Below are 20167 nucleotides of genomic sequence, written 5' to 3' on the forward strand. Positions count from 1 at the left end.
TTGATTTTACTGAGTTCCAAAATTAATTCTCTGGATTTCAAACTTAGTGCCTGATACCTGCTGCTTGATACACACGCCTCAGATGATACTAGTCAATGTTGTCATCTGTATTTTGTCCAAGGCAGCTGTAAACATAATGGTCTCTGAATCCTTCTTAATGCGTGCAGCTTTTCGGAATCTTATTTCTTGGCTGATCTGGTTAAGTGAGATGAGAGGGTTTTCCTCTAGTTTTTGGACAACATACACCTATGCTGGAAGGGAGAATGTACTGTGTGCACTGTCTGTTCCTACCTTTTTCTAATTGGAAGGCACAAGCTCTGCAAAGCTGTGCTACAGGAGTGGCCATCCTTTGTGATCTTGGGAGTTACATATTAATGTTTTCATACAAGAGGACACAGAGTACTTGCAGTTCTATCATAGAGAACCATAGAGACAAAGAATGGGGTTAGTGGTTTGTCAGAAAGAGATGAGTGCCTGTTTAGGTGTGTCATTGTTCTTTTGGGGTTTAAGCTAGAGTCAAAATTTCAGCTTTGGCAGCTTCTGCTGGCTTATGGTCTGCTGAAGGCAGGAAAAAAATGATGTGGAAGCTTCTGTTTAAGTAAAACTCTGCTGCCGGTGTATGATATGAACCTGGAATGAGACTTGCAGGACCCATAGTCTGGTTGGTACCTTATTGTGTCCCTGATTGCTTCATTCACAGAATCACATAATCATAGCATGGTTTGGGTTGGAAGGAACCTTAAAGATCATCTAGTTCCCACCCCTTCACCCTGGGCAGGGACACCTTTCACTAGACCAGGTTGCTCCCAGCCCCATCCAACGTGGCCTTGAACAGCTTCACTGGGCAACCTGTGCCAGGGCATCACCACCCTCGCAGGGAAGGATTTCTAATCTAAACCAACCCTCTTTCAGTTTAGGACTGTTACCTTATGTCCTGTCACTATACCTCTTGATAAAATGTCCCTCCCCATCTTTCCTATTAGGCCCCCTTTAAGCAGTGGAAGGGTCTCTGAGGTCTCCCTGGAGCCTTCTTTTCTCTAGGCTGAACCACCCCAGCTTTCTCAGCATGTCTCCAGAGCAGAGGAGCTCCAGCCCTGAGAGCATTTTTGTGTCCTCCTCTGTACCTGCTCACACAGGTCCCAGAGCTGGATGCAGTGCTGCAGGTGGGGTCTCGGCAAAGTGGAGCAGAGGAGCAGAATCCCCTCCCTCGACCTGGTTACCAAACTTCCTTTGATGCAGCCCAGGATACCATTGGCTTTCTGGGCTGGGAGCTCATGTTGCTGGGTCAAGTCCAGTTTTTAATCTGCCAGTACCCCCAAGTCCTCCTCTGCACGGCTGCTCTCAATCCGCTCATCACTCAGGCTTTGTAAAAGGAAGAGAAGAGGCTCTTTGAGCTTTGAGTTTATACTGATGTCCAGAGACATAACTGCAGAATGGGCTTGGTGACTATGATCTAAAGGGCCATTCACACTTGGAAGCTGTTACGGAATAACAGTATTCTGGATGAAAGTGACAGTGGAAAGAATTTTCTGTTCCTCTTGGCCTTCTTCCAAGATTTTTTTTTCTGGACTAAAGTGGGTAGAGCTGTTATTTATTGTATGGGGAAAAAAGACCAAGACTTTTCATCTCATGAGACAGTGCACAGAAAGATCCTGAGCTGTTCATACGGTAGTTTGTAACACTGTAATGCCTATCCTGGCAGACATAAAAAAGGGCAAGAGGGTGAAAATTTTCTTTTAATCACCAGGACTTTTTTTAGATGATTGAGTTACAGAGTAAAGTATTCCTCCTCTGTTGCTTTACTGTTTGTCTGCTCTGTAACACTAACCCACATAAAATTCTCGCGGCTCTTTTTGAAGTTATTTTAGACCCTCAGCAATGTATACAGATTTTGTAACCTTGGATAAAAGCACCTAAGTCGTGGTTTCAGTTTTGCCCTTTCAGGCATGTGCAAAGTGCCCCAGCACATTTCAAGGATTTTGAACTAGAAACTTCTTAGATATGGGTTATGGTTTCAAAGCTCAATTAATACACCCTATGTCAAGGGAATTACATCAAGGAAATGGTTCTCTGTTTCTTTAGATATTTAATATCGATTAAAGCTGTGTTTTTACTTAAAGGATCCCATGGACTCCTTTTGCGGGTTAATTATGTTGGAATATATGTCCGGGCAGTCTTGGAGAGAGCATTCTCTGACTGACTCCATCCCCTGATTTTATGTCTGTGCTGAATAGTTTATCCATCAGATGATGAGTTTACAGAGTGGTTCATCTTCCAGTGATAGTACCTGCCCCAAGCTTTTAGCAGTAAGTTGAGCTGCTCACCCATGTGAGGCTGCAGACAGCTCAGCAATGTGTGGTAACAGCTCATTCAGGAAAAAAAAAAGAAAGAGGAAGGCTGAGTTAAGAGTTGGGCAAAGGATTTTACTCTTTCTGCCATGGTTTGGTTTTTTCCCTCAAAATAGAGTGGATTGGTGATGAATCTTGAAAAATAATGAGTGGTAGAAAAACCCCTGTATTGTGTCAGTTCACCATCATGTTTCCCATATTTCACAGTTATCACTCAAGTTATTCAGAAAGTTAGGGCCCCACAAGATAATACAAATAACACTCCATGTGTTGTATTACTTGCAAAATGGAAGTCAAGGTACAAGACATGGGAGAAAAGCAGAAAAGGACGAAACAACAAGCTGGTGATGCAGAAGTGATGGCAGGATTAGTGACCATTACATGGTGCTACTTTGCATGGATTAGTGAGGTGTGTATATATATGTAAATTATTGAGCAGTATAATCTCCTCCTATTATAATCAGATACCAGAAAGCAAAGTTATCATAGTGCTGATATTAGTTTGTGGTTTTCTTCAGCTAGTTTGACAAAGCTGACATTTAAGGAAAGGCATGAAACCAGATAAAGTACAGGTTTTTTGCAAAGAACTCTGCATATATGTTAAACTGCAGGCAACTCTTAGGCAAGGGTCTGTGAAAAGTCAGATTTTAGTTGAGGGAAAAAGAAAACAAGGAGAACGCAGCAAACAGTGTAAGAAGTTAAATGTATGACACCCTAGTTTATACACAAAGATATTATCTTAATGGAGGACAGCAAACTTGGAAAAGAAAGGTTAAAAAAATCGATGTGTAGGAAGGTCCTTGCCATAATAAAAATTAAATTATCTACATAGTGTTGGAAGGAGAAGGAACAGATTGACTATCTGAAATTAAATCAAAGACATATTGTTGCCTAGTGTAAGAAACACAAATATCTAAAAGTTTCTCCTTCATGATAGCCCTCTGCCCCCCATCATTTGGGTTCAGAAAAAACTAGAGACTACTTCTCAATAGTTAGAAAGCTTCCTGTACCTTACTTTGAAGTATATGGTAGGCTTGTTCCAAAGGATGACAAACTGTTAATATTGTGCAAATATATAAAAAAAAAGTGATAATGATGCCTCTGAAACATGGGCTCTGGATCTTATGTAAACATGAACATCTCTGGACATGTAAAGCTTTTATGAGTGATAGTTCGTATTATTTCTGTCCATTTGCAAGGAAAGGTGGTTTTGCAATACAAAGTAGAACTTTGTATTTAATTATTTTATATCTGAGAAAAGGACTTATAATCACATTTGTTAGTCTTAAATGATTTTTTTCATAAGCAAGATGACAGTGGCATTACATAAAATTTTGATTTTGTACCCGTGCTTCAGAAGTGTACTGGATTCTTCATATATGCAACCTTATGTTTCATTTTTTCTGGTGTACCTTATAAAAAAAAGTGTATTTGTCATAAGTTAAAGTATTCAAAAGCAATCTGTATATTTTTTAAATTCTACTGATGGGCTAAAGGTTTTTTTCTGATTCTATTTCAGATGCATCCACTCGGACTGTGTAACAGCAATGATGAGGAAGACCTATATGAATATGGTTGGGTAGGAGTGGTGAAACTGGAACAGCCAGAGTTGGAGCCTAAGCCATGCCTCACTGTCTTAGGAAAGGTAAGGGGATAGTTTGGAGCTGCATGTAACTGTTTCTTGGAAGGATTAGTTCCTTTCTGAGAAAAAATCAGCAAGAAATAAACCAAGAGAAAACTCCCTTTAGTCCACAAAATATTCCTGTTTTGCCTGTTTTCACACTAGATGCTTTGGGGAAAGATGATGTCATAACTCAGTTGACAGAGATGATGATGGGGAGCTGAGTGCACACATTCCCTTTTTGAGCTCTGTAGGAACCTAACAAAGACAAGAAAAAATGGCTGTTTGGGTGAAGCAGTGTCGGAGTAGAAATAGAGTGAACTGCTAACTTGGTCAAAGGAGTCAAAATGAAAGCATCTTACTGGTTTTCCTTTGGTACAGTTTTCTCAAAACACATACAATAATTTCCTCTTTTTGGGGAAAGAGGGGTCTTCAAACCTAGAAAGATTTCTTTGCTTTCATTGCAGGATAAATACATGTAATAACAAGTGAATCTTATTGTCTTGGTCAAAGAAATAAAGATTTTCATCTTCCTGGAGTCTCCCTGTGGAATGCAGCCTCTGGAATCTAAATTAATTGCAAGACTTTTCCCTTTGTTTTATGGGGTGAAGTCAAGATATCATTACTGCTGCCAGATAAGTTAAAAAGGAAAGCAGAAAGCTGACCTTGTCTTGTTTGCAGCTTAGAATTTTTGAGTATTGAGGTTATTATATGTAGACACTTGAAGTCTAGAGCAGTTGAAAGAGCACAGGCCACAAGTTCTACCAGTAACTGAGCAGTTGAAAACACATAAAGTAACTGGCTTTCATCCTAAAATCCAGCTGGCTCAAATTGGGTAGGATAGTGTTGGTGACTTCAGGTGAGCAGTGTATCAGGCAGACAATAAAATCGCAGGTTGACATTTTTAAAGTAAAACTTGTCTCTGTAAATTTATAAGCAAAACTTCTAAAAACTTTACCTTTCAAAGGAAATGGGAAACCATCGGCTTGTCTAAAATTTGCTGCATGTTCCACTTGTAGTTCACAGTGAGAAACATCTCTTTAAGAAGTGATTTCCCTTTCTATGAATTTCAGCATAATACAACTTTTTTTTTTTTAAAACTTGGAATACTGTTTTTATTTCAGAGAAATTCCACCTGTTGCTTCTTTGATCTTAGAAGGATAAAATCTGAGGATAAGGTCTTGTGAGGATGGGAATTAGAGAAGATTGGGTACTGAAAGATGCATAGTAACCCATAAGTAAACTCCAGGAGTAAGTTGAGTCTTGGGGAAAGCCACTTCAGGAAGGAATCTGCTCAGTGAAAATTATGTGAGGAAATGGATGACCCACTGCTATGTACTCAAATCCCACCATGTCCTCTATATTCCCCATGTCCCCAAAGCCACACTGATTTCTAGAATGAGTTTACCTCATTATCTGCTGATGTTGGCTTCCTGAAGCTTGGCCTGCTGAACAGCAGACCCTGGCTTTGCTTCAGGAGCTCTGTAGCATCTGCTTTGATGCGTAATGACAGTGATGTGACAGAGGGTGTGTCCAGAGAGATTGGGCACAGTGTTTCATGTGTGTCAGTTCATGTGCAGTAATTTCAACAGGTGAAAAAAGAGTGGCCAAGGTTCTAGGCAATACTTGCTTCTCAGTAACTGTACTACAGCTCCTTGTTCTGTATTTTCATGTCTCTTATTTATCCTTCTCTTCCTGAAATATTTGTTCCCTGTTTCATCCTCACTGCTGTATTTTCTCCTCTCCATCTTTTGCCTTCAACCTCTCTGCTGTCCTCCCTATGCTCAAGTTATGATCTGATTTAGAAGGACTTAGCAGCAGAGGCATCAGCCATTAGCTTCTTGCAGGTCTGTCAAGTCAGCTTGGTTGTCTTACCAGTGGGAACAAGTTGTATTGCGATTGTCTGGGCCTCTGAAAAGTTCACTTTCCATGCAATTTGGAACATTTGGATTCAATGTGGCCTCTAAACTATTTTGTTGGGTAAATATCAAACCTGCTGCATGTGTAGATGTGTCTTCTTCTGGTTATTTTTAGGATTTGGCAACTGATTTAAAACATAAAAGGGAAAGGAATGAAAAAGGGAGAGGGAGAGGAGAGGAGAGGTGGAAAAATAGAAGAAAAAGGAAAAAGAAACGGCAAGGAGTAGGGAAAGGAAAGGAAAATGGGGGAGGGGTGGCCTTGAACAGGGAAAGGAAATGGAACTTGTTTCATGTAGAAAAGGAGGAAGAAATAAGGAGTGCAAACCTACTGTTTGTTCTTCATTATAGAGGTGATATTGTTGAAAATTTGGAATATGGTGAAGCAGAATGTAAACTACTTAAAAACTATTTGTAGAGCTAAATTGCATGACACACAAATCTGGTACAAACTTGTAGGGTTTTATTCTTATTGTTGGTTTTGGTTGTTGAGGTCTTTTTTGATTTAGGGGTGTTTTGTTTTGTTTATTAAAACTCTGATCTGTGTTTTCAGAAGTTTTACTCCACTTGTTTATCCATGGGTAGCTGAACAGAATTAAATGTTTTCATTTCCATATCGATTTTGTAATTGCTCATCCTTTATAGTCAGGTTTATATGGTGTAATGGAAATCAAAGTGTTTAAAAAAAAATATGTATCTCCTGTTTAAAGTGCCTGTGAAAACTGGACCCTGGTTGAAGCAAGGGGTGTGTGTGGCAGCTGTGATTTACTATTACCTTTGATCACAGTGCAGCCCTGTTTGAGGCAATGCTGCATGCAGGCAAAGCAAAGGCCTGGGTTTTACTGATCTCATGAGCTCCTGAATAGGGCTAGAAGGGGAATGACAGAGGAAGAAGAAAGCTTTTGGAAATGAAAAGGAAACCCCGTGAACCCGACCAGCATTATTGGCTGGATTTGCCTACCGGGGAGCCGCTCAGTTTCTGCCAGGCTAATTCTGCTTCAGCTTCTCTCCCCCACACCCCCGACCCCACCTCCCCCTCTCTCTTTCCTTCTTTCAGACTTTTTTTGTTTTTGAGGCATGGCTGTAGTAACTTGGTTCTCAGGCTGGGAACCCACTGAGCTGTTGCCATGGTCACTGGGAAGCTCTTCGTGCCATGTGCTTCAAAGGGAACCTTTCCCCTCCTGGAATTCCTCCCTTCTCTGCATACAGCACAATGAGACTCCTTCACTGCTGTAACTGTGCTGAAGGAAGGCAAAAGCAGGGTTGCCTACAATACCTGTTGCATGCCTGCATCCTGGCAGGGCTGGAGGGCGCTGGGGGGTTAAAACTGGGTGATCTTTGAGGTCCCTTCCAACCCAAACCATGCTGGTATTTTGTGATTCACTGTTCTGTGGTGGCAGTATACCTGCATGTGTCCTGTACATTCCAACATGCAGACCCCCTGTTCTTTGCCCACCCCAGTAATTTTTAAAGCAAATTACATCTGTCAAGACCGGGAAGTGCAACCCAGCAATACCGTTGCTTTTATTTCAGTACAGGATAGATACTGACAAAATGCTGAAGATTTGCTTAAAAGTAGCACTTCTTCCCTTTCTGCAGGCTTGAAAGTCCACAAGGAAGGATTTTGTTCTTGTTTCTCTTCCAGGGACTGCTAAAGGGTCTCTTCTGTATTAATAGGATGTATGTATTTGAGGATGTGCATCTGAACATAACCTAACAAAGAGAGGATGTCCCTGCTACTACAGCTTCCTGTTTTCTTCAGATCAAAGAAATCTGTAATATGAGGAAATTCCTAACAGTTCTTCCAGTATCCATTCACTTCTTCTCTGTCTTTCGAGAGTTTATTTTCAAAAATTTACACTAATACTATCTAGGAGAATCTCTTGTTTTGCTGTGTCATCATTATGATTATACTAGTTAGGCTTTGGCCAAAATCATCATGACTTGAATGTGCATTAGACAGTCGAACTGTGATTCCTAACCTTTTGTCTAACAATTTAGTTTAGGTTATTATAAGGTAGTTAAACGAGAAATCATGGGGCTATGTTGGTAGTTTAGTTCCTGAATAAAGAAAGATGTGTTCTAAGACTTGAGGAACAAGAGGTCCTGTGGAGAGACCATTTTAATCTTTTTCTTTCAGAGTTACTGAAAGTAAGAAAAAAAGAAAGGCAGATTAAACAAAATCAACTTACACCTTTATATGAATAGCCTAAATTAGGCATATAATTATATGTTCAAATTAGAATTGCACTGACCATATAAGTATACCATTTGTTTCTGTATAACATTAATAGTTTTACATACAGTTTGGATAATGTTCTGTAGAAATGGATTCAGTTCAGTAGTAGAAATGGATACTGAATTCAGGCAAATGTTCTTCCATTCTAAACTTACTCAGAAACTACGACTGAACTATGCTTTAGATTAAGATCTAAAATTAATGAGAGACATGTCTAAAATCATTGTTCAGTGTTTCCAAAACTTTGCTTATTCAGGTACTTTCAACTGGTAGTGACACCTGCAGTAAGGTGTACCCTGTGATGAGTCTTGTGCCACATGCAGTAGGAAATACTGTCACTTCAGGAAAACTTCTTACATCCATTGAAGTACTTGACATTCCACTTATAGTATTTATTCCACAGTTTGGGGACCTTTTCTGCCTTCTGTTTGTCAGCCCATGTTTCTTCTTTGCAAACAGCATCCAAAAAGCATTTGTAATACGTTTCAAGGCAGTAGTCTCAAAAATCAATGGCAAAATTTAATTGGTCTTGTTCAAAAGTAATAGTATGAGTGATTTTTAAGCTGGTTGGTTACTTTTTTGTTAGTTAGTTAGTTGGGAAAAGTGTTGCAGCAGTATAAACTTTGTATGGGTTGTTTTGAGCTCCCAAACATTCTGTTTTAAGAAGGAAGTTGTTATGAAGTAGAAAAAAGTTTCTTGAATGAGACTAGACTCCTTTGGCTGTGGACTGCTTGATGGGTCTATATTGCATGTGCCAAACATGCCAGAACTCTGATCAAAACACAAACTATGTTTTTTATCAAACTCATTGTTTTCATTGTAATGAAAAAAAGAGTATGTGTTTTGATGGGGAAAAATAGCATCCTGTCTAGTGTTAAAGACTCAGCCCTTCTGAATCAGTCATGTTCTTTAAGAGTCTTCCATTAACTTTGCATTAAATTTTTTTATTTCCAAGGTCTGTTGTTTTACCACTACCTAAAATTAGGGTTAACTGTGAAAAAGCGTAGTATATATAATTGTAATCCCTGCCATCCATGTGTTTGTCTTTACTGTATTTGTTCTAAAAAATATATTGAGAAACAGGAAATGAACATTTTCCTGGAGCACCAAAGAACATCATAACTGCTGTAATATCATGATTGTTTCTTGTTATTTCCCACTTCATTGTCGCTCATAATGTCCAGGACACCCGAAATGTGTGAGCAGTGTGATCAGACCTCTACACCATCTAAACACAATGATTTCTGGAGTTCTAACAAAATTGCATAGGTGAGGTCAGAAGAGGGGTTAATACATGGTTTTTCAGGAAGAAGGTGGCTTCTCATAATAGCAGACAGAAATAGTCAAGAAGGGACATGTGTATATTTTTGAACAAAAAAAAAATCACATAAGCAGTTGAAATCTGGAGAGAGGAAAGGTTTGTGTTGTGTATGGATCGTGTGGTGAAAGATACAAAAGGAAAGAAAAGAATTGAATCAAAGCCAAAGAGGGAAAAGCTCAAAGGAATGGACAGACAAGGGCTGAATCAGGTTATGCAGTTCAGCAGAAGTAGGTCTATCAGGTTTTCATTCATGGGTAGTGATGGGCCCTTTCCACTGGGAACTTGTGCCAGCTGTCTGCTACTGTATTATTTGACTAACTTTCTTTCCATGTTCACTGCACAGTTAGGAAAAGCATCAGGTATTCATGGGAAAGGCTCTCTCTTATGTTTTTTTCTCCCTCTGGGCGCTCCTTAGATTTGCCATTGTTGGCTTGATTACTTTAAATAAGTGCCCACTTTTAGAGCTGAGTCTTTAGCAGTCCCTGCCACCATGTTCACTCCTTTCTAACCAACTGTGGAGCACAGCTGCTTCTCCCTTAAGCTAAAGAAGCAGCTGTTGTTGCACAACATGTGTTACTTGAGTTCAGCTCAGTCAGATCTCCCAGTGAAATTAATGGAAGTCAAGGCTGAGTAAAGACTAAGGAACAACTACTTAAGACATGCCAATAATAATAATAATATATAAAGGTTTTATGTTTTAATTTTTTGGACCATCATTATTCTATGTGCCTTGTGAGCCTCTCAAACATTGAGAGATATTTTTATTTTACATGCAGAATCTGCCTATTTCTCTAACAGGAGAAATGCACAATGGCAAACGTGTTGCAAAAGCTATAGAAATGGAGTTTGAAACAGAAAAGTGAATGGGCAAGTAAGTGTAGCTATGTTGGAGTATAGAAATGAGCACAAAAGAAGTCTAGCAAGCAGAATCGGATAAATGGACCAGAAAGTGAAGAAAATCAGGAGCAGATATGGAGGCAGGGAATGGAATTATTTAGGACTTCACAGATGAGTGACATGCCTAATTTTGGTGCACGAGGGGACAGAAGGCTTTGAAAGAAATTGGAGAACTTTGGAATGTAACCAGAGCTGCATCAGAGGGACTCCGATATTCAGAATAAAAGATGGGCAGATACAGTCGACAGTGGTACAAAACTGGATCCTAAGAAATTGCAGACATAAAGTGGGAATGTTTTGCAATGATTTTCACAGGGTTGAGAGGAAAGAGAAAAACTTACTATAACACAAAGTGTGCTTCATATCTTACTGCTTTGAGATAATTTGCCAGAACACATTTTTCTGTTCTAAACATTTTATCTTTGTGATGACCAGGTGATATTATCTAGAGGTGCATTTTTGGATAACAGGATGATTTAGTATTTGTACTAAGTTCAAGGAATCAACTCCAAATGAATCAAGTGATGATACTGTGAACTCAAAATGAGAACGAAGCGAGGTTTTTAGTCAGTGTAGGGAGCACTGACCAAGCTACTCACGATTCTTGCAGGTTAGTTCTTGAACATTAGAGCTGGACATATTTGTGGCATGAATTAGGTAATACAGATTAATTATGTATTATTAACATTCACACAACTATTGCCTTAGAATTGCTCGGTAGGGATATGGAACTCTCACAGAAACTATTAAAAATATCGAAAGCATGTATATATTCTAGTGCATTAATGTCTCAGTTGTTGGCCCATTGGTGTTTTGTTCAGTTGGTAAGCCAAGACAATACATCACAGACATTTAATTTTTCAAAATGCTCAAAGAACTTAGCTTTGGATAGGAAAAAAGATGGTCCTTAGCCCTGAGGATGCAAATAACAAGCTTTTAAGTGGGCAGGGGGGAGGACGCATTTGCAAATAGCACAGAATTTAGAGACTCCAAGTCCATGAACGGTGTTGAAACTCCCAGAGGGTCCCATCAGCTGACTCTATGGGACTAATGAGCCAGTCTGACTGTTTATGGGCTGTGGTTAACCTCTTGCAAGTTAGGATTTCCTGTCGCCAGCAATGAGCTGTGACCGCCAGCACCACAGTGTTAATGATGAGGTAGGGGCTGATGAATGGCTGGACTCCAGACAGCAGCCTTCACTGGCAAAGAATCAAGTGGCTAGAGGGGGAAAAACATTGAAGTCTACAAGGGAAATAATGCAAACTCCAGAACCTATAATTCCCATGTTTAAAAAAAGAAAGGGATAAAGAAACTGGGGACAAATTCAACAAGTGAAGCTTTTATCTCTGCATTCTGAATAGAAGATTGTTCTTCAGCAAAACTGGCTGTAAAAGCCAGGCCAGTTAAAACAATATGCAGGCTGCTTGCCTCCAAGTAACCAGAAATTGTTGGCTCAGAGTAGCCTGCTCTGAGGAGCCAACCTGCTGGGAGACGTTATCCAAGCAACGGCTTGAATGTAATTCCTCCCGCTGTGGAATGGCTCTTTGGCAAATGAAGACCCTAATTAGAGATGGAAGGGTTTCTATTTTGTTTTTCTTTAATCCTTACCCCGAGGCCTCTGCAATACAGCCATGTCTCTGCTTGTGTGGAGAGAAGTTTCCAGTTTCCCTTTGTAACAAAAATCCTCCACCTTTTTCATTCTTGTTTTCCCCTTCTTTTTATCTTTTTCCTTTTTTTTCCTTTTTTTTTCTTTTTTTTTTCTTTTTTTTAGCAGAGTCAACAAACTAACAACAAAGGGCCCACCACAGTTTGAGACCTTGAAACTAAACTAATCCAAACCCAAGGATCACTGTTTGGAAGAAGAGCCATGTCATCCTGTATTAGCCAGCCATGGAAAGTTGCTAGCTAAACTGGAATACTGGCCCACCATGCATATTTTTACTACTGAACTTAGTACCCAAGCAGATTCTTGTCGTGGAGAGGGAGGATCTCACTGAATCAGCAGTATTCTACTGGATACTAAGGGAATTTTACATGCCTTTGTTCAGTCAGAAAGATATAAATCCCTGACTGGGGGTTACCTGCATTTCTGTAGTCTTGGATGCAGATGCTCATCCCTGACAAAGGGGACAGAACCTCCAGAGCAATGTGCTACAGCACTTTAATATATATAGAAGTGAAAAAACATTTGCTGCTTGACAACTCACCTTGGTATACATGATGTCTGTCTGAACATAGTCATGGTTTGCATGCAGGCACTTAATAACCCTGCAAAGAGCACTGCATTTGCTGTCACTGTTGAGATTTGGATCTATTATTTCATCATCTCAGATGATGATTGTGTTATCTCTAAAATGTTCTTGTTCACAGTAAATACCAACCTACTGATGAGGGCCAGCTACCTGAGGATGAGGCTAAACAAGACAGATGATACTAAGCAGAAGTCACTCTGAATTCCTATCAGTTTCTTACATTTGAAAATAGGTATATACCCCAAGTTGACCTGAATCACTTCTGGTTTTTTTTCATGCTAGCTATACTTGCTTTCATTTCTTTTTAGCATTTTTTGATGGGCTGTGATCATATTCATATTGTCTTTTCAAGGATAGCAGAATGCTTTAAATGAGCACAAAACTCTTCAGCCTTTGAGTAATTTTTGGTTAATTTAGGTGTGTCAGTATATCTTGGATAGACTACTGTAAATGCTTCAGACCTATTCTATAACCTTTACATAATTTCACACAAGCTGAATCTATTTAAAATTTCTCCTATTTACTAAAATATTTAAATAAAAGATGCTGTGAGTTGGGAACCACGGCCCAAAACTGTTGTTTTGTTGAAAAGAACTTTCTTCAATAAGGTGAGACTTGTTTCTCGGAAGGATTAAACTTCCCCATTAAATTGACTGAGGTTAGATGGATTCCTTACTTAAAATTTTTGAAAGCTTTGCCTTCTCTCTCTCTAAATGTGAGACATAATTCTTATAATTCTTTGTTTTCCCTTTTGATGTGACCATTGTATTTTGGAGGTAACTGTGTATAGAAATTCTGTTGCCTGGAAGAAGTGTGAAAGGTTATAAGATGTAGCAGCATTTCTGTTAAACACCAGCAGTTGTCCTGAACGCCGCCACCCACCTCTTGCTGAGTGTGCTGGGTCCTCTGTGAATATGTAATCTAGTTCAAGACCCCAGTTCCCTCCTTTGATCTCTTCCAGTGCTCACCCTTCTCTTTGTGACTGCTGGCCCACAGAATGGTCTGTGATAGCAGAGGGCAGGGCTTTGGGGATGGAGTCCGATGACTCTGAAATGTGTCTCAAAAGATTTGCAATCAGCAGGCTTTGCTGTGTTCAGGATTAAATAAATGTCTTCTTATTATTTTTACTTGGTGTAGACTTAGAACTGATCAGTGTTTCTCCCTAACCCCCAAAAGAGAGAGAGTTTTGTTTTCTTCTTCCTCATTTTAACTATCTGAGAGCCTCTTAGTACAGAGCAGTATGAATCACATTGGTATACATATATATGTTGATGTGATTATGTATTACACAAGGTGATAGTTTTCTTAAAACTGCAAGTACATCGTTTTTTAACTTCAAGGTTATTTTACCAGAGAGCTACTTTGGGTTCTTTGGGTTTAAATTGTGACTATGTTTTTACATTTAAAAATACTGCTTCATACTCTCTATACTTCTTAATTAATAAGCAACTGTTGTAATGCCACGTAATGCAGTATCTCTAGGGCATGGGTATAAAACATATCCCAAAGTGCCAGAGAATTTAAGTATTCCAGTCAGGAAGGGGTTTTATATTGGTGTGATACTTGGGGATTTAACTGTTTTGTTGTGATATTCTGCCTTTATTTTCAGACAGAAATCCGAAAGTTCCTTTCTCATTATCTCAGAAAAGGTTTAAAATGGCATCCTGCTTATGCTTGGCTTAACTTAGTTTCTGCAATTACCAGAGAGTTGTCCATTAACAGGGCTGAAGCATCAATTGGTTAATTTGTAACTTCTGCTGTTTGCAAAGTAGAGGATGCCCTTTTCTCCTTCCTCCTCTGCCCTGCAGAATTGCCCTGTGGCTTTACTTGCTAGTCCAGGGGTGGTGCAGGGGGCAAGATATTTTTGCTGATTGACTGAGCCTGATAGCAGTGTACAGGGGAGAAAGAGGGGGTGCCTGTATTGTTCAGATGTTGTTGTTGGTATTCTGTGTAGCTCTGAGAGAAAGAGAGGTTTTTGCAGTTTTAGAATTGTAAGGGAAGGGTGTATTTGACACAATGCTGTGGGATTTATGCAAGGTTCTCAATGACAAGCAGAGTGCAGGGCACTGTTTAACTGAAGTGTCTTGGCCTGTGGCTGATGTGCCAAGCCTTTGCAAGTACAGTTGTGGGCCTGCTCTAGAAATGGGTGCTATGCATTTAATGAGAGAACATTATATTTTCTTTTTCCCCAACAGTAACTGCTGCTAAAATCCCAAATATATTATGGATAGTCAAATGTCAATAGGAAACACACAGTCTTGCTTACTTTGGGAGATATTTTCTAGATTTGACTAGTAATACCCATTGTAGTTGATGTTTTAGCAGCCAATACTGGTGGTGGCAACATCTGCTTGTCCTGACCTGCAGATTCATTGTGCATTTTATGTAGGAATCAGTGGTCTCTTTCTCATGATTAGAAGTTCCTGGGTTTTGTCCACACTTAACTGAGGACTTCTTTAAACTCAAGAGGCTCTGCAGAAGTTAAACCCTGGTAATGTTGCCTCCTAATGCTTATTTCAGCACCAAAGTTGTTCTCTCATATAAAAAATCCAATGAAGACAAGTCTGCAGAAGTGTCATAGACTAACCATGCAACTCAGCAACCAGAAAAGCCAATATTCTAGAACCTAGAATATTTTCTGTATTACACCTCTGGTAATATTGTCTACATCTTTGTGGTCTCACTTGATCTTGATATGGAGAAAACAGGTGCAAATCAGTTAGTTTGTGAGTGCTAAAAATTATTGGAACAGATTTTGTTACTTTTGAGTCTGCTCAAGAGGAGAGCATGACCACTGCTATATTCATCATTTATTTTGGTGAAATATTGCAGATGGAAACCTCATCCCTTCAGCTGTATTCCCTGGCAGCAATTTCCCTGTTGAAATTCTTGAACTGCTTTTCCAGAGCCATAAAGCAAGACACTGCACCTTTTCATTGAAAATCTTGTTCTTTGGAGTCACAGAGTGTGCAAGTTGCAAGCTACTGAGTGTTGCTTATATGTTACCAGTACACTATGTGAGAGGCTGACTCTTATTTCAAAGGACCAAAAGACAGCTATAAGAAAGGTTCCACTTCACACTGCTTGCATAATCCCACTCTTTTGGCAAATTAATGACCACTGACTCCACAATGTGGAGGGATCCGACGTAGAATATTGGATCTGATGGGATTAAACAGGAAACATGCTTCAAGTTCAATGTTTTTTTAGTTCATAAAGAAATTGAGGGGGGGAAAAACCTCAAAAATGGACAGAGTAAATTCAGGCTGGCTCAGTTCTCAGCTAAAGAAGGATGTACAAACTAATTTTATTGACTATTCTATTCATCAATCTTTGTTCAGAGTTAGAGTAACCATATTTTCTGGCCCCCTGCCCCCAAAACATTAGATGTATTGAAAAAAGGAAAGAGAAGAGGAAAAAGCCATGGTTATGCCTCTTGGAGCTGTGCTGTTTCCCTCAGTTCTGACTGAAAGTAGTGTTTTGCTTTCAGGATCCATAGGACTATCTTCTGTATACTGTATCCTTTTGGGCTTCCCTTTTTGGAAGTCCAGCTAATAATGCTGGCACCTGATGGAAGAGTTTGCTAAAAGCAGTTTACTGGCATTTGTACTGTTTACCCCTTAAACCAATGCCTGATCTCCCCTTCCCCATCTTTATGATTTTCTTAACCCAGGGAATAAACTCCCTCATGTACCACATACTGTAATTATAATTAATATTTCTTACCTAGAGTGTGCTAAATTCCAAGGAGATAATTCCTACAGTTGGATGAATGATTCAACAAGTCCAGGAAGACAGATAGATAGTTTTTAATGTAAGGACATTCATGAGAACACTGTTAGAACAACAGGATATATCTGTGGTTTACACAGGCAGCCCTTACTTTTAAAGCATCTTTTTCTCCCTTTAGTCTGTCAGTATTATCTATGATGTTAACTTATTAAAAAAAAAAGTTTATTTCTAAGTAGTAATCTGGCTCTACCAATAACCATTTTCAGCGAAAGGTATTCTCATAATAGATGTGTAATGCATTGCTATATTGATGTAAATTGCAGAGCTAAAAGTGCTTAAAGAACTTTTATCTCCCTGCCTATGGTTCAAGCCTCAGTCCTGCTCTCATCTGTAATTTATTCACTCTCTGCAACCCATTCGATTAGAGTGCCATGTCCTCATGTGTAAATACTACTGGATATGTGAGGGAATTCTAACTCTGGCAAAGAAGTATTAATAAAGGCTAATGTTGTTGGTATGATTTTTCTTTTAAACGGGCACCTTGTTAAGCAGCTTTTCTTCTTATGATGGTTTCTCCACTATTGCATACTAACTAGCATATTAATTGGAATAAGGCCATACTAAAAAGCAGAGGAGGAGATGCTTGCCATGTTCATATCTGCAAGCATGCAAGGTCCTTCAAGATGTCAGGAAGTGGCTGAACTTCTTACTGGTTTGATTGTTGCTATCCTACCTGCTTTGAATGAATGAGAGGAAGCAGTGCACCTGTTTAATAGTTATCTGGTCCCTAGGGTTGAAAGTTTGCCTCATCAAGGAAGTTGTTACTTCCTTATTGTGTTTGCCTGGCACAGGAAGGGAGTGCAGAGCTCTTAAAATCTTTCTGATGTTCTTTGAGGCAACGACTTAAATTTCCTCAAACCTGGAGATATGCAAAGTGCAACTTTCCTTGCACTTCTGTCACATGCGTTTCCTCTTATCCTTTCTAGATTACAAGGCCAAGTAAATTCTGCCAGATTTTAAACTGAGACAGTATTTAATGGGCATTGTAGTGGTAATGGTTATCAACAGTAAGTTCATAATAAGTAGGTCTCTAAAATACACTCTAAAATAACTTTTCATTAGCCTTCTCCATGAGCTGTGACAATCTCTGGGCAAATTAAAATGCCACAGAAACACAGATGAGGCCATTATTATGTATTTTCAATTAGAGTCCTTTTAAAATGTGTAATAAACACATCATATCCTTCTGTTTATGTTTTTCTTTTGAGTAGCCATATATATTCTTCAATAAGGAGCTTTTGATAAAGTCCTAGGCTGGTGATGTTAAAGAAATTGAGAAAGGGCAAATTCAAGGGTGGGTTTTGTTTCCCTTTGCTTTAGAGGCACCTACATCCAGCATTCAACTAAGAGAAGATGGCCAAAACTAGGTGTTTGACTGAAGTCTAGCAAATGGTGGATCACTTTTTAATACTCGTTTACAAAGAAAAACTCTACAACTCCCTGACAAGAGGGTGGGCCAAGTGAGGCTTGGGCTCAGCTCCCCTGGGAACAAGGGGCAGGACGAGGAGAAATGGCCTCAAGTTGTGCCAGGGAAGGTTTAGATGGGATATTAGGGAAAATTTTTTCATGGAAGGGGTGGTCAGGTATTGGAACAGGCTACCCAGGGCAGTGGTGGAGTCACCATCCCTGGAGGGATTTAAAAGATGTGTAGATGTGGCACTCAGGACATGGTGATGGCCTCGGCAGTGTTGGCATGATGGTTGGACTTGTTGACCTTAAAGGTCTGGTCCAGCCTAAACAATTGAGTGATTCTCTAAAAAAGATGCCAGGTGACTTTATCCTACAAAGACCTGCTTATATCTATCCTATATTTTGTGTTTTATTATGTTTGTATTCAAGAATAAAAGTATTTTTGAATTGCCAATACAGGGCTTGCTGAAGATTGTTTAAATTTCAAGGACCAAAGCATGGCCAGTACTCTCTATGTCAGTGTTTTTGCACAACTGAGCCCAGTATCTACATGATGGGCAGTTAGCTGCTGGTCTGCACAGAATGTGTATGACATCTCTGGAGCTCCAATTGGGATGTAGGAGCACTTTTTGGGAAAAATTAAGGTTGCATGAAGTGGCAGCCATGCACAGCAAACAGGGTCCGTCCATTGCTTTGTAGTAACATAAGCTGTAGATTCTGAATGCAAAGACAGACTGCGAGGTTGTCACTATGAACAAAAAGTGATCACTTGAATTATGAAAAGTGCGGTTACCAATTTTTTTGTTGTTTTCTATTACTCTTTACAAAAAAAGAAAAATACTAATATGTAGTGATAGTAATTTATTTAAAGCTACAGAAGACAATCACAAAAAGGGATATGCCTGATATCTTTCCTGCTGTCAACTGCATGGGAATTCAATTGTGCAAATGCCTGTTTGCTTGCCACAGGTATTGTAAAGGTAAAGGAGGTAGCAGTGTACTTTTTCTTCCCCCTCATCCAACATGTGTATTTATTTTTCATCCAGGTTTGGTCAGTTTGCTTAGAGGAATGATTTGGGATCTATAAATGCTGGATAGCCCAAAATGAAAAAGCCAAGTGCCTATTACAGACCGGCATTATTTTAAATGGGACTTAACATTGCTGTGTTCTCTTGAGCTGTCCTGATTACTGAGTAGTGGACACGGTATCTTCGAAGACGTTTCGGCTTTAATTAACCTCCAGTATTCTGGAGGGGGGTGAGGAAGGAGGGGGGCAGCGGCAGCCGGACTTTCCAAGGTGTCCCTGCGGGGCAGTGCCAGGCGCGCTGCGCCCCCTCGGGCCGGAGGGAGGGAGGCGAGCGCCAGGCGCGCACCGGTGCCCGCGCACTCGTTCGCTTGTGTCCAGCCTGCCCCGGCTGTGGGGCCGAGCTGGAGGCCGAGCAGAGGCGGCCGCTCTCTGATCTGTGGCCAGCGAACCCCGGCCGGGCCGGAGCCGCGGCAGCGGCGGGCGCGCACCACCCCGCGGGCGGGGGCGCCTCGGGACCCGCGCGCGAACAAGGCTCTTTAGGCTGGCACAGGGCCGGGCTCCCCAGTGCCAGCGGCAGAGCCCAGGGTGTTTCCCAGCAGCGAATGCACCGTCCGTTCTTTGGGAACGGCATCTAAATCCCGGCAGGGAAAAAAAACCCTCCCCGTATCCCCCTCTTCCCCATGGCCGCCGAGAGCCCCCGCCCGCGCGGGACAGGCGGCACTTCCGGGGCAGGGCGGGTGCCCGCGGGAGGGACCTGCGGCCACCAGGGGGCGCCGTGCGCGGGGCGGGGCTGGGGGCTGAGGGCGCCCCGCAGTGAGGAGCGGGAGCTGTGAGGGGGGAGAGCGGCCGGAGCCTCCCGGGGCTCGGGCTGCGAGTTGCGGAGTGAAACGAGCTCACCCCTTGTTCTCCAGCACGGTTTTTGAGCTCGGCCCGTACTTCTCATCCCTTAACGCCCCATGGCGGACACTTGCTGCGCTGTGTACTTGCTCATTCAGCCCCTTCACAAATATAAGGAGTTTTTATCGGCGCCGATCTGTAAAATCACTCTTTAAAAATGATTTTCAGAAATCAAGAGGCCTTGCTTGTTGACTGACCATCCTGAAAAAGCAGTTAAATGGCCTGAGCAGTTCTACAGGCACTGCGTGTCTGTAAGGGGTGCCTTCTAGGGAAACCTGGATGAGCCCTCACCTCAGGGCCACTGCAACAGAGAATGCGGGGTAAATTCCTTTTAACTCTTCCTCCCCAGCAGCTCTTAGTGATTAACCAGGTGTGCTGACTTCAAAGGGGACAAATACCTGGTGGGCTGAGAAAATACTCCCAATTGGGTGCTGGTTTCTCTTGTGT

The 20167-nt window shown here is 40.8% G+C and overlaps 1 protein-coding gene across 3 annotated transcripts in view; it reads left to right on the forward strand.

Moving 5' to 3' along the window:
• The window catches only part of ZNRF3 (zinc and ring finger 3), a 75654-nt gene that overhangs the window by 41213 nt on the left and 14274 nt on the right, over nt 1–20167 (forward strand). For 2 of the 3 annotated variants that reach the window (XM_017814133.1, XM_017814134.1), the window contains exon 2: nt 3868–3993. In XM_017814133.1, the coding sequence (XP_017669622.1) occupies nt 3868–3993 (126 nt within the window). Of the gene's footprint in view, nt 1–3867; nt 3994–19647; nt 20041–20167 lie in introns of those variants that run through there. The other variant, XM_017814136.1, reaches the window with a different exon arrangement.

Source organism: Lepidothrix coronata, unplaced genomic scaffold, assembly GCF_001604755.1.
Source record: "Lepidothrix coronata isolate B3197 unplaced genomic scaffold, Lepidothrix_coronata-1.0 Scaffold44, whole genome shotgun sequence".
NCBI lineage: Eukaryota > Metazoa > Chordata > Aves > Passeriformes > Pipridae > Lepidothrix > Lepidothrix coronata.